Source organism: Arctopsyche grandis, chromosome 5 (genome assembly GCF_051622035.1).
Source record: "Arctopsyche grandis isolate Sample6627 chromosome 5, ASM5162203v2, whole genome shotgun sequence".
Lineage (NCBI taxonomy): Eukaryota > Metazoa > Arthropoda > Insecta > Trichoptera > Hydropsychidae > Arctopsyche > Arctopsyche grandis.
Genome location: NC_135359.1, coordinates 3504561 through 3525202, shown reverse-complemented (window position 1 = coordinate 3525202; position 20642 = coordinate 3504561). Strand labels below are relative to the sequence as shown.

General features: G+C 31.1%; 1 protein-coding gene across 1 annotated transcript in view; it reads right to left on the bottom strand.

Moving 5' to 3' along the window:
• Positions 1-317: 317 nt before the first annotated feature.
• LOC143911967 (zwei Ig domain protein zig-8-like) overlaps positions 318-20642 on the bottom strand; it is a 124663-nt gene continuing 104338 nt past the window's right edge. Inside the window, exons 4-7 of the mRNA XM_077431071.1 lie at positions 18168-18304; positions 2897-3074; positions 1964-2100; positions 318-1683 (exon numbers count right to left, since the gene is read on the bottom strand). Of these exons, the coding sequence (XP_077287197.1) occupies positions 1574-1683; positions 1964-2100; positions 2897-3074; positions 18168-18304 (562 nt within the window). The 3' untranslated portion in view covers positions 318-1573. The remainder of the gene's footprint in view (positions 1684-1963; positions 2101-2896; positions 3075-18167; positions 18305-20642) is intronic.

Genomic DNA, 20642 nt, shown 5'->3' with positions numbered 1-20642 from the left:
TCCTTTTCAGGTAAAAATATGCGACAATGCCCAAAGAATTTATGTAAAAATGAAACCACATATTAATTTACACGAATAACAGAAATAAATAGACCGTAACCAATAGTGAATATTAAGATAATAATAATTTCATTTTAAAGTAAAATAATATTAACATGTATAATAAATTATGGACTTTGAAGTTGAAACTGAAAGGTATTTTAAATACACATAATATAATCAAGTCAACACAGTATGTAAAACGCCTTTCCTTGATGTACTAAAAGGGGTGTAATTAGTTTAAATTTTGTGGTAATGAAATAAAACAATTCATTTTATAATATTCTTTAATATATTTATACAATAAATACCTTAGTGAAACTGGTCTATACAGTTACACAGTAGAATAATTGAATATTAATTTACAAAATAATCACATATTTACAAATCTGAATGAACATGTACAAAAGTTGACAATTCAATAACTATACATACATAGATTTTATTCAATTCAATAACATGTATTTAATGAACATACATACTTACAGTACGAATAAAACATTTATTGTTGATTTTTGCATTCGAATAAAACGAAACGTGTCAATACGCGAAAATTAACGATGAATTCAATGATAAATATGTACTTACATAACGTGTAAAAGTCTGTTCATACTTAACAGCACTGCACGGCTTCAGCACTGCACGACTCCGTTTCAAATATGTCATTTTATTACATTTCTATTCATATCTACCTACACGTCGCGGTCACGTCACGTTTACAGCAATTTGGCCGAGTGCAAGGCAAAATCGACTTACTTATACATTACAGGCCATGACGATACGGTGCAATATTGCTTACGTCGCATTGTCGAGTACTTACAATATGAATGCATACACGTGCATTCGTAGCTACGCGTCAGAATACAAGTCAGCAAAAATGTTTCGGCGTTTATCGAACGAAAAATTATATATAATCGCGTTGTTGTTGGTGAAGAATCTCAAGAAGGCAATAAAAAAGCACGGAGGCGTTTTAATGTGCATCCCATGTTAAAAAATAGAAAAACCGAAGGAGAGTTTTGGACACTGTATAAGGAGCTTGTGGATGATGGACAAAATTTTTTTAAATATTTCCGTAAAAAATTAAAAAAAAATTAAATATTTGCGCCAAAACCACGTCAAAAGATTGAACAGCTGCCAACTGTCACTATCGATAATTGGTCCAAAACAGCAAAGCGGCAGACTCATGGCACGTAATTCGCGTGTATATTTCCACGATGGCCAAAAAAACGGATACGATACGTTGACGGATGTTGCTGTAAGGTATGAACAGGAAATGTCGGGTACTGCTGTAAGCCTGCCGTGGCGTAAACGTGACGGTTGGTATGAATATACCCATACAAAATGTACCAAAGAATACTTTTCGTACGGCCGGATACCTGCTGAAGTCTGTACGTGCTGACTAGGTATGAACAGACCTTAAAACGTAATCATATGAAATATTGGTATATTTACAAGATTCATTTTGATTTCAATTATACTATTGTGACAGTCATTATAGTATATGTATTTAATCGAAGTTCATGAGTTAATTTTGTCATCTCGCGATGACAAATAAAGTCAAAAGAGCAATGAGTGACACGAGCTTATATGTCATTGCATTTCGGGTGTCGCATCCTCCATACTGCATTGCGTCTGCGTGCTCTCCTATAAATTCATACAAAGAAAACACAAAAACCGTCAGTTTTTTAGAAGCAGATTTTTTTTGTAAGAGCCATACAAAATAAGTAAAAGGAAATGGAGAGAAAAAAAATTAACAGAAATTACAAAAATGTACATTCAGCATTTCGTTTGGCAAATAGTTCACAACGAAAGGAAGAACAAAAATAGCTCATCTAGTGAAAGATTTATTACGATTCGCTTAATCCAGAGCTTTTAAATATTATCCTACGAGCGAATATTTATTTTAAAATAAAAATCAACTCACCGTTTAACACGTGAACAAAGACGGTAGTCATTGCAGCCTCGTCTAAAGAGCATGTATAATTTCCAGAATCGTGTTTGTTGGCATTGGCTATGTATAATTTGCTATGAGCTCCTTCCGGTTTCATCTCTGATTTTACACTGTATAATAAAAACGAAATTAATAACGTTAAATTAATTATTAAAGTTAATACAATGCGGTGATTTTTTTTTACAAATATTCTTGGTGAAGTATTTGTACCTACTAATTTCGTGGAATATAAAATAAGTTCCTTATATTATTTAACACAAATCACTCGTTTATTCTTGGTAAAATGAAATGAATTATTTGACGTTTCAAAGACTTCAATTATGTATTTGAAAGAGGCGCTGAGTGTTATTAAAATCTAAGATAACAAAGATGAGAATTCATCAATTTGGCTAAGTTGAATTTAAAGACGTAATCTGTAGGTATTGAGTAGTTCTAAGAAATGGATTTCTATTGCGTTCTGAGAAATGGATTTATCGAACATTTGTGCGATTTATGGTAATTATTTACTATTAATTAAGGCAAAACAGCTACTATTTTCAATTATTCACATATCAAATATTATACTTTGAATAAGCATATATAATATCTAGTGGTATTTAAAATATAAATATAGTATAAAGATCTTACGTATTCTGCCCGCCTACCTGTGCAAGGCTGACGAGAGTACCGATTTAATTTATATTTCTGTCCAGGATATGAAGGAGGGTGCCATGATAAAAATTTGAGTGGAAATACGAATCTTCCATTTCTGAATTTCCATTTTCCGCGAAATCGCTCTTAGCTAGTTCGAATAATGAACGCTGAAAGTGAAATTTAAATAGAGACACGCCCCGCCTCCAACACCCCGACACTTAGAGTAGATTAATTCTATTCTTTGAATGGAATACTGATGATTTTTTTCTTTACCTGATTCCCCCTCTGGTGGTGTCGTAATTGAGGGTTCTGATTCCATGCTTCCACTGCACGTAGCCGCTCGGTTGGGGAACCCTGCTTATGACGCAAATAAGCTCTATAGTCGAGCCCTGCTTGTAGAACTTGTCGTGGATCAGAACCCCCCTGTTGTCTACGATCTCCACCCTTGGAACTGTGGCGGAAGAAAGAAAAAAAACAGGAATAAAGGGGCATGAGAAAATTGCGAACAAAAATGAAATGAAAAACAAACCGAAATAAAATAAAGAAACGGTCGAGCTACGTGAAAAATGTGCGTAATCTCACATTACGGTCACGTCCTGTGGAAAAACCGTTGCGCAAGATTTTCTTTTGTTTCGCTTTTGAACGGTACACATTTTAATTTATCTTTTAATATCGCTAGGTTCGGCGTAATTTATAACGCTTGTTGCGAACGACAAGATAGCGTTACAAATTAAAGAATAATAATAAGTATTTCTAATGCTGCGTACGGACCAAACCAACGACGATTTTGGGCCAACTTTTAAAACCAGTAGCGTACAAAATATCGAAATAAAAATTGAAATTAAATATCAAAATTAAGCTAAAGAGCAAGATTGAGCTAAAATTAGATCATCGTTGATGTTTGGAATTACAACAATGTTTTGAATTACGACGATACACATTTACAACCAGAGAAATATTATAATTTCTCTGATTACGAGCGAAAAAAAACTCTTAAAAGTCGTCACGATATACTACTGCATTTCGGCCGTCGATGAAACATTTAACAAAAAAACTGTCGATGTCGGTTGTCGGTGATTTGTCAAAGGGTTTTTTTTTCTTTCGTCGAAATAAAATTAATAATCACACATTATCCGATAAATTTTACCTCTGAGATGAATTTAATTATTTGATTTATTTCGACGAGAGAAACAATTGAAGACTAAAAAAATTTCGATTAATGTACCGACAACGCAACGGATTGGCGATGATCGCTGGATCACCCATACTAATACAAGATATATTCTCAGTAACTGTGCATTACGGGGAAGTAAAAATAATAATTCTTTGATTTTTTTTTGATCTTAGTGCGTATCTTCGTAAGTCAAAACATTTTAAGTCGAGGATTACCTGTATGTGGTTGTTGATGATCTAATTTTAGGTCAATCTCGAAAATTTATTTAAATTGGGCATGTTCTGTTTTAACTTTCAATATTTAATTTTAATTTTAATATAAGGATTATAATTTTATTTCGATATTTGAATTTAATTTTAATAAAATAATAATAGTTTTTATTTTGATATTTAATTTCAATTTTTAAATTTAATTTTTATATCGATATTTTGTACGCTACTGGTTTTATCCTGCTGGTTAAAAAGTTGGCCCAAAATCGTCGTTGGTTTAGTCTGTAGGCACCATAAGGCAACCCAGTGGCCAAGTACGCACCAAGGCGCATAAACGAATTCAAAATTTTTAAAATTAATTAAATAAGATTATTTTCGTTGCTTTATGATTGAAACATCATTAAAATATTCCACTTAATAAATCTATACACATATAAACATAGATATATATGTATATAAACTCACTATCTCTAACAGATGCCTAATTAAGAACACCACGATAAATGATATTTATTTTTCATTTTTCGCATTAGTTGCAAAAAAGATCCATCATTTGAAATACTCACCGAGTTCGAAAAAGTAAAGTTACATTTTTTAGCAATTTAATAATAACATGATTTTTCTGATGTAAAATGGCTTCGCGTTTATCAGGTTTGTTTGCAACTTTTAATTTCTTTACAAAATTTCAAACATATTTTCTTGATTTAATTCCTAAACGTTCAAGTATGATCAACAATGAAATTTTTACTTTACTTAAATCTAATTCCATCAAAGGAATTTCCCTCACAAAGCAATGTTTATTAATTAATAAATCGCAATTTTTATAATATATCAATATTTTCTTCATTATTTAAATAATGTACACAATTATAACAGGATTCATTCACTGATAAAAGACAGGATATGCGTATGTGTGTGAATCAATCACTACCTTCTATCAGGTAAAGATCATTCAAGAGTAGAATATGAATGTACATATTTCGGGTCTTTAAATCCTTAAAAAAATAATGAATTTCAAGTTGATATTGAAAATGGCGTGAAATGACGTTAAATTGTGTTGAAATCGTAATATCTTAGCAGCCAACACTTATTGGGTTAGGTTAAGTTAGGGTTGGCCCTATTCATTTAAAATTAGATTGTTAGGGTCGGTATTTATTTTTGTCAAATTTTATTTTTGTTACTGGCAACTAATTTGATATTTTATTTGCCGGACGAAAACCGAATCTGTCATGCGAGCTATTTTAGAGAGGGGAAATTACCCCTTAATGGTATAATAAGAATAATTAATATATTTAACGCCATAATTGAATGGTTAATGGATCGAGGAAAATGTATATTAGATAGACAGTAATGAAAGAGCGTTTATTCATCAGTGAGTTATATAGTTAAAAAACTGATGTTACAATGTGTATTGAATGATTTCAAGATTTCATGGTTAATAGGTATAGATATAAGTTAATGGTTAATGAATTATGTCTACCCCTCGTAATTAAGTCAGTTTGGTATTTGAAGGGTACATGTAAATCGCATAGAATATAACCATCATATAAATCATAAATCGACAAATTTTCCCTAATAGAATTAGTCTAGACGCGTAGTTCCTAATTAGCCATTCAGATAATGGACTGCGTCATTTAATTCTGCAGATTTCGAAATTTCGTACGTCCATATTATTACATACTTGTATGAATACATATATTCGTGATTTCGTTGAAATTGTGTTGTAATAAAAAATATATGTTTGTACATATGCTTTTACGTCTGTGTGAAGCCGAAATATACAGGAAAGGCGAAACTTGATTTATGATAAAGTTTTTCACGTATGCTAGACTAATGAATTATGTCGGCTTTGCGGAAAAATAAAAAGTACATACAGGACGTTGTGTACGTATTCCTCTTATTCGTCATTTAATGCGGGAGGGAAATTTTTGAATCTCGTGTGAATTTTTTCCTGTGATTGTGTCGGGAAAATAGGTCATTGAAAGTTCGAACGTGGAATTTTTGCCTTCTCGATATATACGTGAGTTCAATGCAATATTAGAAGATATTTCAGTAATTCAAATTGACTTTAGATATTAAAAGTAATATATAATATTTAATAAACCTATAGGTACACAGATGTGCAAATATTTATTTATTTTACATATAATATATACCAGGAAGACCCAATAAAACATGTAAACCCCAATGCGCCTTCCTGTACAATTACAAACAATGCAGCATTTTTTTTATTACAAGTCGTTGAATTAAGAGACATCTATGAATTGTACATACATTTTATTGTACATTAATCATACTGAAATAGTGGTGACATAGTAGGTAGGAAGGATTTTTAGCCAATTTTAAACGGGAACCGTTTCAACAATGAAATCAGAGAAAATTGGCAAACTCTGATAGGAAACGATTGACCCGGAGTCACAGATATCCAAGTCTGACCAGCAGCACTACATATGTAATCAGAAAAATTCTTTTCAATCGAGGTCAGCTAATGGGATCGAACCCGGTGCCTTTCAGTGTTAAGCAGAAGCTTAACGACCGAGCTATGCTGCTGGCTATAATATTTTGACGTATGAAATTAGGATTGTATTTGATATAAGATTTTTTTTTGCAAATATCAATATTAGGATGTGTAAAATAAGACGTAAAATTAAGCATAGAGAAGTTTGAAATAAAGTATAAATAATACGGACAGGTGCAAAAAATGATACACATTAATGGGAAATATGAAGAAGAGAGTAGATACCAGCAGCGTTGACTAGTTAGTGGTTGGCATATTATGCTTTCGAGCAGAGTGGTCACGGCTCAATTTTCACTAGCAGCTGCTGGCCAGACCTTGGTTTATGGCTCCAGATTTATCGTTTCTTATCAGATTTTGACATTTTTTCTGATTTCCTTTAAAACGGTTTCTGTGAAATTGATATCGTCTTTCCAATCTCTCTTGCAAATCTCAAGTTATTCAGCATCTTGAGATTCACCGATTTATATAGTAAAATGCTGCAAAAGTTTCTCCACAGATGTCATTGTGGATAATTTTTGTATGAATTCACATTGTATTGATTGTATTGGATTGGAAATGCTTGTATTGATTGTATAGATCGTATTGTACCTGTATAAGTAAAATACAATACAATACGAAATAAAATAAAATACAGTAGAAGTTAAATTTTTGGCTTGGACATTTTACAAGATGAGCGGCTGGTAGATATACATATGTACATAATATATATAAAGAAAGTACTTTATTGGTACCCAAGAGAATATGAAAGAAATTAAAGAAGGCCAAAGCTGAAGATACTAACAGGATGAAAGTTGCGCAGTGAAAACATATTAGAGAGGCTTTCATCTGACAGTGGATAGGAAAAACCTACAAACTAGCAAGAAAATTTGATGGAAGGTGGATTTGATATACGAAGAAGAGACTTACATTATAGTGTAGACGCTATTTTTATACGTAGAGCGTAATAGGAAATGACAACAGGCTTTTAGTGTTGATGAATATATAAAAAAAATTGGAATTAGAGTTGTAAATGTGTAAACCTGTATGTATATATTAAAAATACGCACAGAAAAATGCACACATAGTTACTAATATAAACTTTTTCAATATTTTAAAAAAATATTGAAACCGTGATTGTTGATATAATATCGATGGCAGGTCATAAATTGGATTACAAAACTGAATATTGATCAAAAGTGTCGATTAAATATAATAAATATTTCATACATCATAACTAGGGACAAATGTTGACGATGGATGAAAAGTTTTGAACTAAAATATAAAGGTAAATCCGTCATTTTAATATTATTTGGTTTGTAATTTTATTGTTTTTTAAATGTCAATGAATGAATACAGGAAAAGATACGAAAGTACGTGTGCAGTTTTCTGGTTGTGCTTCTTTCATGTCCGCATTTTCCATGTTGATTTTTCGTGAGCGGTTGGTTTTATCCGATCACCTTAATAAATAAATTAAAAATGTCCTTTTAATACACCACTGAACGGTGCATAGTTTCGAACGACGATGTGTTTGACGTGATATTTTAATATAAATATAGCACGAATCCGCAAGTATCACAATATCCTCGCAATAATAATTATGTATGATTTTCCACGTACGCTTTCATTAAACGGGTGGTTATTCTAGTTGAACAATAGACGCATTAAAATGTTGGGAATTTCCCTACATATAACATGGGGATTTCCCATAGGATATTCGAGGCACAATGGCGCGATTGTTCATTCACGAGACAAGCTACAGTCGTTAGAGTGCGGATTGATTAATCATTTTCGGCGCTTTGCGACATCTGCAAAGGTGCGTGAAACGAGAGCGTTTTGAAAATTGTTTCAAGTTTCAATCTGGTCCTGCGAAATGATTAACTTCAAATAATTAATCACTGCGGAAAAGCATTTCGCGGAACCTATTTTAATTAGTCGCCCCCTTTTCTCTGTTCTGCTTAATTATTGCGTGTGGGCTTTAAATAAATATGTATTTTTAGATCGAAAATATTCGGCCTAATGCAGCGGTTTCCAAACTGGGAGGCGCGCCTCCCTGGGGAGGCGCGGACTATTGCCAGGGGAGGCACCAAAACTTTTTAATAAAAAAATAATTTTCATACCATAATATCTACAAATAAATAAAACTTCATATCGTAGCGTAACAATACAAATTCAATGCATGAATGTTTATTTTTATTTTTCTTTCATTTTTATATTACACATTTAATTAGCAACCTTTCTCGAAGAAAACCAACATGAAGAGACATGAACTTGCCTATTTGGTTGAAATTTTCGGAAAATTGAGCGGTTTAAATAAAGCAATGCAGGGATCACAAATACATCCACTTGTTCAAAAAGACAAAGTAAAAGCTTTCATTAAAAAGTTGAAGTTATGGAAATCAAATTTACAAAATAATGAGTTGGATATGTTTTCACTTTCCAAAGATTTCTGGGCCACAGTCAATATTGAATCAAGTAAAAATCTTTTTACTGACCACTTGGATGGTTTAGTGCTGCATTTTTCCAATTATTTCAAAGACCTTGATTTCTCAAAATTTTTGTGGATACAGAATCCATTTAACTACAATGAAGAAGACGAATTCGAGCTGAAAACCATCGAAAAAGAAAAATTGATAGAATTATCATGCGATAGCTCACTAAAACAAAAGTTTCAAAATTAAACCATAATTAAAATTTGGATGAATCTTAGTGGATAGTATGAATCTTTGTATTGCAAAGCAATGCAAGTGCTTCTACCGTTTGTAACGTCTTATTTATTCGAAACGGGCTTTTCGGCACTAGCTGCAATGAAAACCAAATATCGAGCCAGGTTAATAGTCGAAAAGGAGTTACGAGTGGCACTCTCCATATTTCCCCCCAAGATTTGATAAAATTTGTGCCAATAAACAACAACATCCTTCGCACTAAATTTTGATGTGTTAGACGTAGTTTAATTAGTAATTTAATATAAAAATAAATATAGATGTTCGTATAAATTTATGTTATAGCAAAACCTTTTTATTATTCTGTCTATTGTAGTGTTCAGTATTTTTTTTTAAATAAAGGTTTATTATTTAAAACGTGTCTATTAACGTGTATTATAACTATTAAAAAATAAAGGGTAGGGAGGCGCGGAAAAAAAAATTTTTTTAGGGAGGCGTAGTAGCATAAAGTTTGGAAGCCGCTGGCCTAATGTTTCGCCCCTTTTGAGAGGATCCTATAATGTAATAAAACCGCTCACGTTAAAGTGCACACTGAAAATTACAGACAGCCTAATATGAGCGAACGGAAAATTTGTTCACATGAAAATACTCGAAAATCGTTCAAAATACAGTTTTTGGGATTTTTAATAAATAAATAGCTACTTTAAACTAATAAAAACTTTAATTAGACACAACACCGTTTGAATTAAAAGGGCTGTACACCCGAAACCTTAATTTTGTTGCCGTTCCTTTCTTCGATATATATATTGAGTGAATGTATGTATATATTGAGTGAATGCGACAATATATACATACATATATTGAGTGAATGCGACAATATATATATATATCAATATATACATATATTGAGTGAATGCGACAGTTGCGCTTCGACCAGATAATACGTATTTTAAATCGATAAAATTGAGGTTTCGTATTCTCCAGTTTTCTCCTCCGAAACTGAACCAATTTATAAAAAAAATTCATCATCGGTAGGAGAAAGATATTTTTTATGTTTGTGTTCTCGTATTTTTTTAAATATCAACCGCTAAATAAGCACGCTGGAATCTTTTCTGGGGTGTAAAAAAGAGGTGATTTTATAGATGTTTGGCGGCTCCTAAAAAAATAACTAATCAAAAAAAATAAAACCACAGAAACATGCCTATGGTGGATATCCATAGCATATTAAAAAATAATTTCTCTACTGCCATAATTGAGGAAGGGAGAAGTGTAATACGTTTGTATGGACAAGGCGCTGGTGTCCAGCCCTCTTAAGCTCTCCACGGTCAAGATTTGCTTTAAATTATCTGTAAATAAAATATCATAAAATAAGTGAGAAAGAGAAGGAATGTAAAAAATAAATGAAACCGTAAAACCTTTGATATTTTCACTCTACGTGTATTGTTATTTTGTAGGTATAATGTGTATAATGTGTAAGGATTCAATATTTTTTTCATAATTCTTTTGCTAATCAGATGCCAGATGCCTTTTAAATAAAATTAAAAAGTAAACCAGTAATTTTTAAATATAGTCACTCAAATAAAAAAATTCGGGTGTGACCAACCCATGACTTTATCTATGTATTTGATGAATATAAGAAGGTTACAAAACAAAATTCGATATTGAACTGATGACTATGATAGCGATACAAATTGAGCGCAAATGTATGGAAACTTGCACAAAACAAAAGATCTACTTCCGGTTATCAGATTTTGTTCAAATTTTTTTATTACTAAAAATCACTATAAGTATTATACTCATTAAATATCAAGAAAATAAAAATAATTTTAAAGGTCAAAATAAAATAATGAAATATTGTTTTAAAAAAAAATACTACTTCCGATTTACAAATTCTGACCAAAACCCTACCAGCTCTAAATTAGTATATAAAGGAGAGAAATATAAATTTTTAGCTTAATACGATCAGGGGTGCGGACAGAGTAGTGGGCACAACATTTTTGACCTTTCTACGAGGAAAAAAATCCCACTTCCGGTTCATTAAATTAAGTAACTTTTTTTTTATTTTTACTTAAAATCACTATTTTTATTATACACATTAAATATCAAGAAGCTTAAAACAATTTAAAAGGTCAAAATAAAATAATGAAAAAATAATGAAATATTGTTTTTAAAAAAAATACTACTTCCGGTTTACGAATTCTGACCAAAACCCTACCAGCTCTAAGTTAGTACATAAAGGATAGAAATATAAATTTTCAGCTTAATACATACGTTCAGGGGTGTGGACAGAGTAGTGGGCACAACATTTTCAACCTTTCTAAGTGAAAAAAATCCCACTTCCGGTTTATAAAATTTAATAATTTTTTTTCATTTTCATCAAATTGCAACAAGAATTATACTTGAATTTTTTTGTGACGAACACACATGTTTAAGGGGTCGAAAAAAATAGTGGAAGAAAAATCGAACAAGAGTAAACTGCTACTTCCGGTTGACGGATGCTAACTAAATTTTATAATTAACTTGGTATTAAACTTAAATTTCTAGATATGAAATTTCAGTTCAATAAACCAAAAGGTTTCTGAAACAAACATAAAAAACTTCGATTCTCTAGAGCAAAAGTACTGCTTCCGGTTCAGATAGAAATATTTAAAAAATATGAGGTTATAAAAATTATTATTTGTATTATATTTAAAAAAAATTCAGTTCGATTCAATTAGTGGTTTGGGAGATAATTGAATTCAAAAACTTAAAAAAAGAGGACACCTATAAGGCGAGGTACCATTTCCGGTCAATTTAAAAATTTGAAAAAAATTTACGTCGTGTTGATAAGAATTTCAGTAACCGATACTAAGTTTCAGTTCGATAGGACTAACGGTGTTAAAAATATCCTCAAAATACACACCCACACAGACACACACACACACATTTTTTCTAGATCATGAAAACGTGATCAGTGATCGATTCTGAGTTCGAATCAGTCAAAATCTCGAGTTCGAATTTTCGCATGATCACAAAACTTCATCTATTGTTACTACGTACATACATAGATAAAGTAAAAAGAACACATCTCAATGTGAAGAATGTTGTTTTTATCTTAATTAAAAGAATTTGATTTGATTTTCATGTTGAGTGTCAATTGATTCCAGTATCATATTGTCAAAGGATTCCAGTATCAATCTTGTAAAATATTGGCATATTTCAAAACAGAAAAACGCAAAAAAGCAATTTTTGGGTTTGCAATTTTAGGCGTGTGTATTTTTTGGCGTGGAAAATTATCGGTTTGCGCCTCTTTTGCGTTCCCATTTTCCGTTTAAATTTTCCCGTACGGTTTTTTTTGTGAGCGATTTTATTCGATCGCCTGTGAAAATTCAAACAGACTCGTCTGATGCAATTTTTCCGATCAAATTGTGAAATTTATCGTTAAACACGCAAATGGCCGAATAGTTTACGATGCAAAGCTCTCGCTATACCGAAGCTTTGGACGAAAGTGACATCTAAAAGTCCACCAGATCCATCCCTAGCTTTACACTTTTGAAGTTTATGCATTTAAAGTACACGCCAAAGTCTGAGAAAACGCTCTTCAGACAATGAAAGCCCAAAGATTTACCGCAGTACCGCGTAAACACGGATTTGCATTGAAATGTTCGCATGATAAATCTACTACAAACAATATAAATGATTAAAATAGTAGTTCAATCATAATAAAATGACAATGTGCACTATTTTATATGGAGGTCAACTTTTATGATGTCAATTCCATTGTTGCTACGTGGGATTTATTGCGCTCATGCTCATTTTTACATGTTTTTTGACCTATCTCTTCATAGAAATGTTTTTGTAGTCGTCGTCATAGTTTTTTCGAGAAGTTTATGACCGGGAAACGCAATTTGGAATGGTGAGTGGCTAGAAAATGGCTGGAATAATATAGGTCGGTATTGCTGTATACCCTATAATCGTATTTGTTCATTGCCTAGTCTTATGTAATAATTCGTATATGAGAGCGTTTCTCAAACTGCAATGTACTAAAATACAAGCATAATTGCATTGGTCTTCCAAATTATGATTAAATTCAGTATAATATTTTTTACTATCTGAGTGAAGCTCTTCATATAAATATTCTCATAATCATAATTTCTTCGCAGAGGCCAAATTAAATTTACCGATTTTTGAAACGTTAAAATATTTTTTTTACCATATTGATTATTAAATAAAAAAAACCATTTTATTTCATCAATTTCTTTCAATTCGGCACCGTTCATTAAAAATTATGATTTATCATTTTAAAATATTTTTATTTTCTTTGATGAAATATCGTTTCGATGAAGAGTATTTTAATCAATTTTTATGGATGGATAAGTTTGTATATGAATTGTCCTTTGATGAACAGCTTACATACTAATTTTGCCAATTATAGAAGTTCTTGATTAAAAAATAAGCTTGTTTATTCAATTACTGTTAGGTACTAAAAATTATGTTTTTATAAATTTTATATTGAAATTAATGTAACTGTTTTGAAGAGTCGAAAAAATCTTCAAATGCTATTATCTATGTACATATGTGTTATCAAATAAGTTCATACTAACATTTCAAGTTACCCAAATAAGTAACTGCGGCCTAAAAAATATAAATACGAATTTTATTTTGATCAACATTTATTGTCTGTAGGTACATACATAGGTACATATGTATGAAATTAAAAAAATATATGAAAAAGGTTACCATAATTGGCAGTAAACATGTAGTGAGTGAAACTTTTTCATATATAAAAGTAACGTTAAATATGTAATAATCAAAATAAACTAAATATCAAAATTATATTTAAAAATAAGCTTATATTATATATTATATGTAGTATTTGTGCTCGATTTAGGTTTACAAGGACATAAAGTGTCGGTATATTGCCGCAAATGCGTTCACAGTCGCTCGTTGGCTCATCTGAACTATATTGACCGTGAAGGAAAAGCGCACCCGGGCCACTTCCTATGGCCGGAATTTCTTTTCTTACTTTTCCGGACTTTTCTAGGATTTTCTCAGGCAGATTTATGTCTTGCGTCAACCGCATATGTTTGAAATTTTCGACCGTTCAGCGCAACGTCACTTCCATCTCAACAAATACAATATTGTGCATGGATGAAATTTAAACATATATATGTAGGTACATATATACAGCTAGCATATATGTGTGTATGTTTAGCACCAAGTGATCAGTTGGTTCGATCCGCCATACTACTGGCTAGATTCGGAGGATATTTGTGACTCCAAATCGATCGTTTATTACACTGTTCGACAAATGACGACTTTTTTTTTTGGTTCAGAGACGAGATATGACTTTTCTTATAGAATTATGCCCAGTGAACACGAATCTAGTAATAAAAATGTTGATTGGCTCGAGATTCGGAGATGTATGTGTTTTATAAATCGCGCGATTTTTCTATATCTTGGTGTTATTCGGTCGATGTCTCAAAATCTGTCAATTTTCTGTTCAAAATGAATATTGGAATCTATAGTCGGGTATTTTATCTTCCATTTGTAGTACTTTTCAACTTTCAAATCTCTCTAAGTAGTCATCCAGTTCAAATCAAAAGTCAAAAGTACGTATTTTCACTTGGGATTTTTTCCCACTGTTAATACTATTTTATATTGAAAATTTTCTATTGAAACATGTTTATTCAGATAGTGTTCTGGCTACACTATTTTTTGTTTTCGTTTAAAAGGTTTAATTGGAAGTGTGCTGAACTTTAAATCGGTAAAATTGCGAGAAAAAAGTTTACTCGTATTTACACGAATCTGAATTGACTTAATAGGGATAATATATTTAATTATTTTTATGTGAGAATTAAAGATAATTTAAAATACGTAATTTTGACTTTTGATTTGAACTGGATGACTACTTAGAGACATTTGAAAGCTGAAAAGTACTACAAATGGAAGATAAAATACCCGACTAAAGATTCCAATATTCATTTTGAACAGGAAATTGACAGATTTTGAGACCAAGACCAAGATATAGAAAAATCGCGCGATTTAAAAAACACATATATCTCGGAATATCGAGCCAATCAACATTTTTTATTACCAGATTCATATTTACTGGGCATAGATCTATAAGAAAAGTCATATCTCGTCTCTGAACCATTTTTCGTGTCGAACAGTGTTATCAGAGTTTGCCAATTTTATCTGATCATTGTTGAAATGGTTCCTCAAAATTGGCAAAGAATCATCTTTCCTGTTGTCACAAATCTTCTGTATTTATCGTGTGTATAATTTGTATAAATTATGTACAAAAATCTAAATTCGTAGATGTCTCAATGGATTAATTTTGTAATTAATGAATTAATGAATTGTTATTTCGTGTTCTTCAGCTTCTGGAAATACAGTGATTTATGTAATAATAAAATGCTGCATTGTTTGTAATTAATTGTCCAGGAAGGCGCATTGGGGTCTTCCTGTCAAGCCTTCCTGGTATATATCTATGTAAAAATAAAAATAAATATATGTTTATCTGTTAAAAAGCCCTCTGTCAAAAATTGCATTTCTCCCCGAGACGTTACATCAGCTTTTATTACAAACAGTCGGCTCGAGGGACGCGCGTGCTCTGATTAAACGAAATCACGAAGCCCTCAAACAGGAAAAAAGTCCCACACGTCAAGGGAAAAAGATTTTTCTGGTCACAGAAATTACGCAGAGTGGTCCCACAACATATACCTAGATAGATTGATAGGCGAAAAAAGGGACCGCAGCTGCCGCACCTTTTATACTTCCACATCTCTCTTGGCGAGAGCTCATCTCTCATTTCTGAGGGCGAACCCATCGACAGCGTGACCCTCATAAATCAATGTCCCCAGATTGAGACTAATTCGTGAAATAACATTTCATTTTTTCCTTCACTGACGTTATATTGCAATAAAAATTTGAGGCTTTTACTCCGCAAGCTCATTACATTTCAATATTTTTATTGTACAGAACACGGGAGAAAAAACGGCCGTTATATACGAGTAGGCTTGTTAATTTAAAAATATAATAAATACGTACGATGTATTTTACGATAAAAAACTAAAGTAAAATAATGCATAAAAATCCATTAAATATCATATTAACAGCATATTACAAAGTGTTGCGCTGTAACAAGTCATGCAAAAGTTTTATGGCTCATCATTATATACTTATTTTACTGTAGAAGATCGGTCAAAAATTATACGAAAAACATACATATGATGTTGAAAGTAAATTATTAAGAATTAAACAAAATTTGAACATTAATCATCTATATACTATATATGTAATTTTTACTTTATCTATGTACGTAGTAACAATAGGTGAAGTTTTCTGATCGTGCGAAAATTCTAACTCGAGATTTTGACTGATTCGAACCCATAATCGATCACTGATTAAGTTTTCATGATCTAGAAACAATGTGTGTGTGTGTGTGTGTGTCTGTGTATTTTGGGGATTTTTTTGAACAGCGTTAGTCCTATCGAACTGAAACTTAGTATTGGTAATTGAAATTCTTATCGACACTATGAAAATTTTTTTCAAATTTTTAAGTTGACCGGAAATGGTACCTCCCCTTATACGTGTCCTCTTTTTTTTTAAGTTTTTTAATTCAATTATCTCCCAAACCGCTAACTGAATCGGACAGTTTTTTTTACATGTAATTGAAATAATAATCTTCATAACCTAATATTTTTATCTGAACCGGAAGTAGTACTTTTACTCTAGAGAATCGAGATTTTTTATGTTTTTCTCAGAAAAGTTTTGGTTTATTGAACTGAATTTTCATATCTAGAAGTTTTAGCTTAATATTAAGTTATATATAAAATTTGGTAAGCATCCCTCAACTGTAAGTGACAGTTTCACTCTTGTTCGATTTTTTTATTTTATATTTATTTCAATCGAACATGTACTCCAGATCACTCCAAGGCGACGAGTGTACTAATACATATATAATACAATTAATACAAGCATTTTTATACAATGCGAATAACTTGAGATTTTCAACAGAGATTGGAAAGGAAATTCCAATTTACAGGAACCGTTTCAATGAAAATCAAAAAAATTGGCAAACTCTGAAAGGAAACGATCGACCTGGAGTGATCTGTGAAGTGATCTGAAAGCCAAGGGATGGTCAACAACTACTAGTGTGAATCGAACCGAGACTACTCCGCTTGAAAGCATAATATACTAAACACTAGTCCACGCTGCTGGTTATTTAATTTAATGTATGTATAATTTTCATTAAATCATATCGGTAATCCACTTAAAATTAAAATCTTTTGTATATTTTAAAACTACTTCAAATTCACCTCTCTAAAAAGCATTTATTACACGCCCATTTATACTTATCTGAAAAGACTACAGTCCTACAATTATATTCCTTTAATCGTAAATATTACTTACAAACTAACCCAAAAATCTTATGACAGAATTACTAATAAACATACTAATATATTTATAAAGTCTTACAAGATGTCTTTACTCTTCAAATATAATATTAACAAAGATTACCAAAACACATTTTGCTTAAGATCGTCGACTTAAGTTAAAACTATATATTATATTTGTAAAAATATATAATTAATATTTGTTATATTTTTAAATAGTTTTTCATTAAAAAAATCAAAATCGAACTCCCATATAATGTCAACATATGTATAAAGATCTAATTTTCGATTATGAAACGATTATTATTGATTTTCTTATGAACTGTATATATGATGTGTATAGATGTACATATCTACATATGTACATCTATGTTAAAATATTTAAATTTATATAATTTATTCCATCCCAAATATGCGTCTATTATTTATTTATTAAAAGTTTGGACCATTGTAGCATCACAGGAATTCCTAATGCGCGACAATGCTCCAAAATATTATGAATCAGTACGACCGATCTCTCCTTTTCTACCGTAAACGGTACATAAAAGATATACATTACTAATTGCAATTTTTTTTTAGGATTTAATAATATAAAATACATTTTTCTTAACGATTCATCTTACCTACAACGCTGAGATACACATAGAAAACGAGCGGAGGATAACTGGAAACTTGACACTCGTAGAGACCGTCGTCTCTTTCGTTGGCGTAGCGAATCAGCAATCTCCAATCATTAGGAGGTTGATAGTCCAATGAGTATCTAAAAATGATAAAAAAAATTATTATATTGTCAACACGCTTTAGAACTGTTATAATGTGAAAGGAATTCGAATTGCATCATAGGAAGTCATATGAAGTTTGTCCACAAATGAAATTGTTAGAGAGCGACTTGTACAGAAATGTTCACGCATTCATCCAAAAACATATTTGAAATATTTCTTCTATGGTGTTTTATCGTAACACAACCATATATGTAGTGAAGCACAATACAGTATAAACGTGTGATATTTCTTTCAGAAAATAAATACAATACGCTGTCGATCTTTCAACACCTACACCTCTTATCTCATGATAGTTAGTTTACCAATTTTTCCTTTCACAACACTCAATAAAATAAAATTACACATATGTCGAGATATGTAATAAATTTGATAAGTACAAAAAACGTCTATATTTTAAAATAGATAAACTTACGATACTTAATTTTAACTTACACACAACAAAGAGCCAATCAATCATTTTAAAATTACGCAAGTTTGGTCGTAAATTATAATATTATAATTTTAGACGGTTCACTTTTACTGAAAGCAAGTCAGTATCGCTATTTTGTATGCTTATATGACACAAAATTTTCACTATAAGAAGAAAATCGACCACACTTTCAATTTAATTGTATTTTTTGCGTTATTATAAAACATGGATGTATGCATATAGAATTCTTAAATAATATAACTATTGTTTCGTTTATTTTTAATGTTTTTCCCAATATCCGGTTCTCGTGCTCGCGGATCACAATATAATATCTAATATATTGTTAAGGCAAGTTTCGCAATGGCGATAGGGACAATCAACCAAATTGGGCTAGAAATAACCCAGCGTCGGACTTTTGCCGACCGACGAAAAGATGAGCATTTTTTTTTATCAATTTCATCCCTCGCGGGCATTATTATCCCATTTTTCTACGTTAAAGTGGAAAATCGGATAAAGAGATGGGACGACAAGGGACCGAGAGCTGAAAAATGCTGAACAAGGCAGGAATCAATTTCAGTTTGTAGAAAACGGCAAGGGAGGTTGCGAACCGTTTCTAAAGACTACATTTCTAATCCATTGTTTTCTTATGTTGTCTAAATATGTACATATACATAGATAAATTATGCAAAAACATATATAATATGTACATAAATCAATTAGAGCGTAGGAGGAAGAATGTTATTTTTAAATTGAAAAAATATTTTGGAAAGAGGAAGAACGTGAAAGTAAGTTTATTTTAATTTTTTATGAAATAATAAGAGTATGGCTTGTTATTGTTTGACATGAAGACGTTCTCGTACATAATATTTAATGAAATATTATGTTTCTAAGTTAACAATTTATATATATATATATTTTGAATATATACATAATGTTTAAGCTTGCGAAAACAAAAGCTCGATGGAAGATACCGTCTAAAAGTGTATCCAAATATAAGAATGTCCTTTTAATCGTACATTTTGTCAGGATATACGTCTGAAATTTGGCACACGAATTAAAGAGAAAAAAATAGCAAAGAAACACTAACGTAAAAAGCGATCGGGGAATTGTTTGAGAAATCTCATTTCTCCAGCCAATCCGGAAAATCTAAAAGGTTTATTCCCGCGAGTATATTTTCTTTCTCATTTCTTTTAGAAACGTGATTTTTTCATTTTGTCCGACGCCTTTTTTATTTTATTTAAAAACGAAGTATTTTTCATTACAATAAAATGTAAGAAATCCAGTCACTATATGTACATTATATGCTATTAATGTTAATTATACTTTTTTTTTTGTTCTTTTAAAGATTAATTTTATTACTTTCGAAATTTTATTATAATGAAAGTGTTCTAATATTTTATGGATATACAAAATATTTTTTACAATAATGTAGCGTAGGAACATGGGCGAGAGTATCCACCTTTTAAGTGCATTCACGAATGAACAATAGAAACCCAGGATGAGCCTAACGTGACTCAGTAAGTCAGTAATGGCGAACATGCAAGAACGAATGATTTAGAATCATAAATAGAAATATTTTTTTATACATATATAATTAATAAACATTATCTTAATTAATTATAGTGGACGTCAATATCTACAGTCGATGATTGAAAATCCGGCAATTGATACCGTTTTATAAAAGACAAATATAGAATCCGGACCAGACTTACGAGAATATTACGCATCATTTGAACCGAATTTCAAATTACGTTCCTAGAAATAAGCAGAAGAATCTCATTAAATTTATTTTGTAAGGAGATTTACTTAAGAAAATATATTATATTTACTTTATAAATTTGTGTTTTTATTAAAACCATATCAATAATAGAAGTATGACGAAATAGTAGATAAATGTATTAAACTTT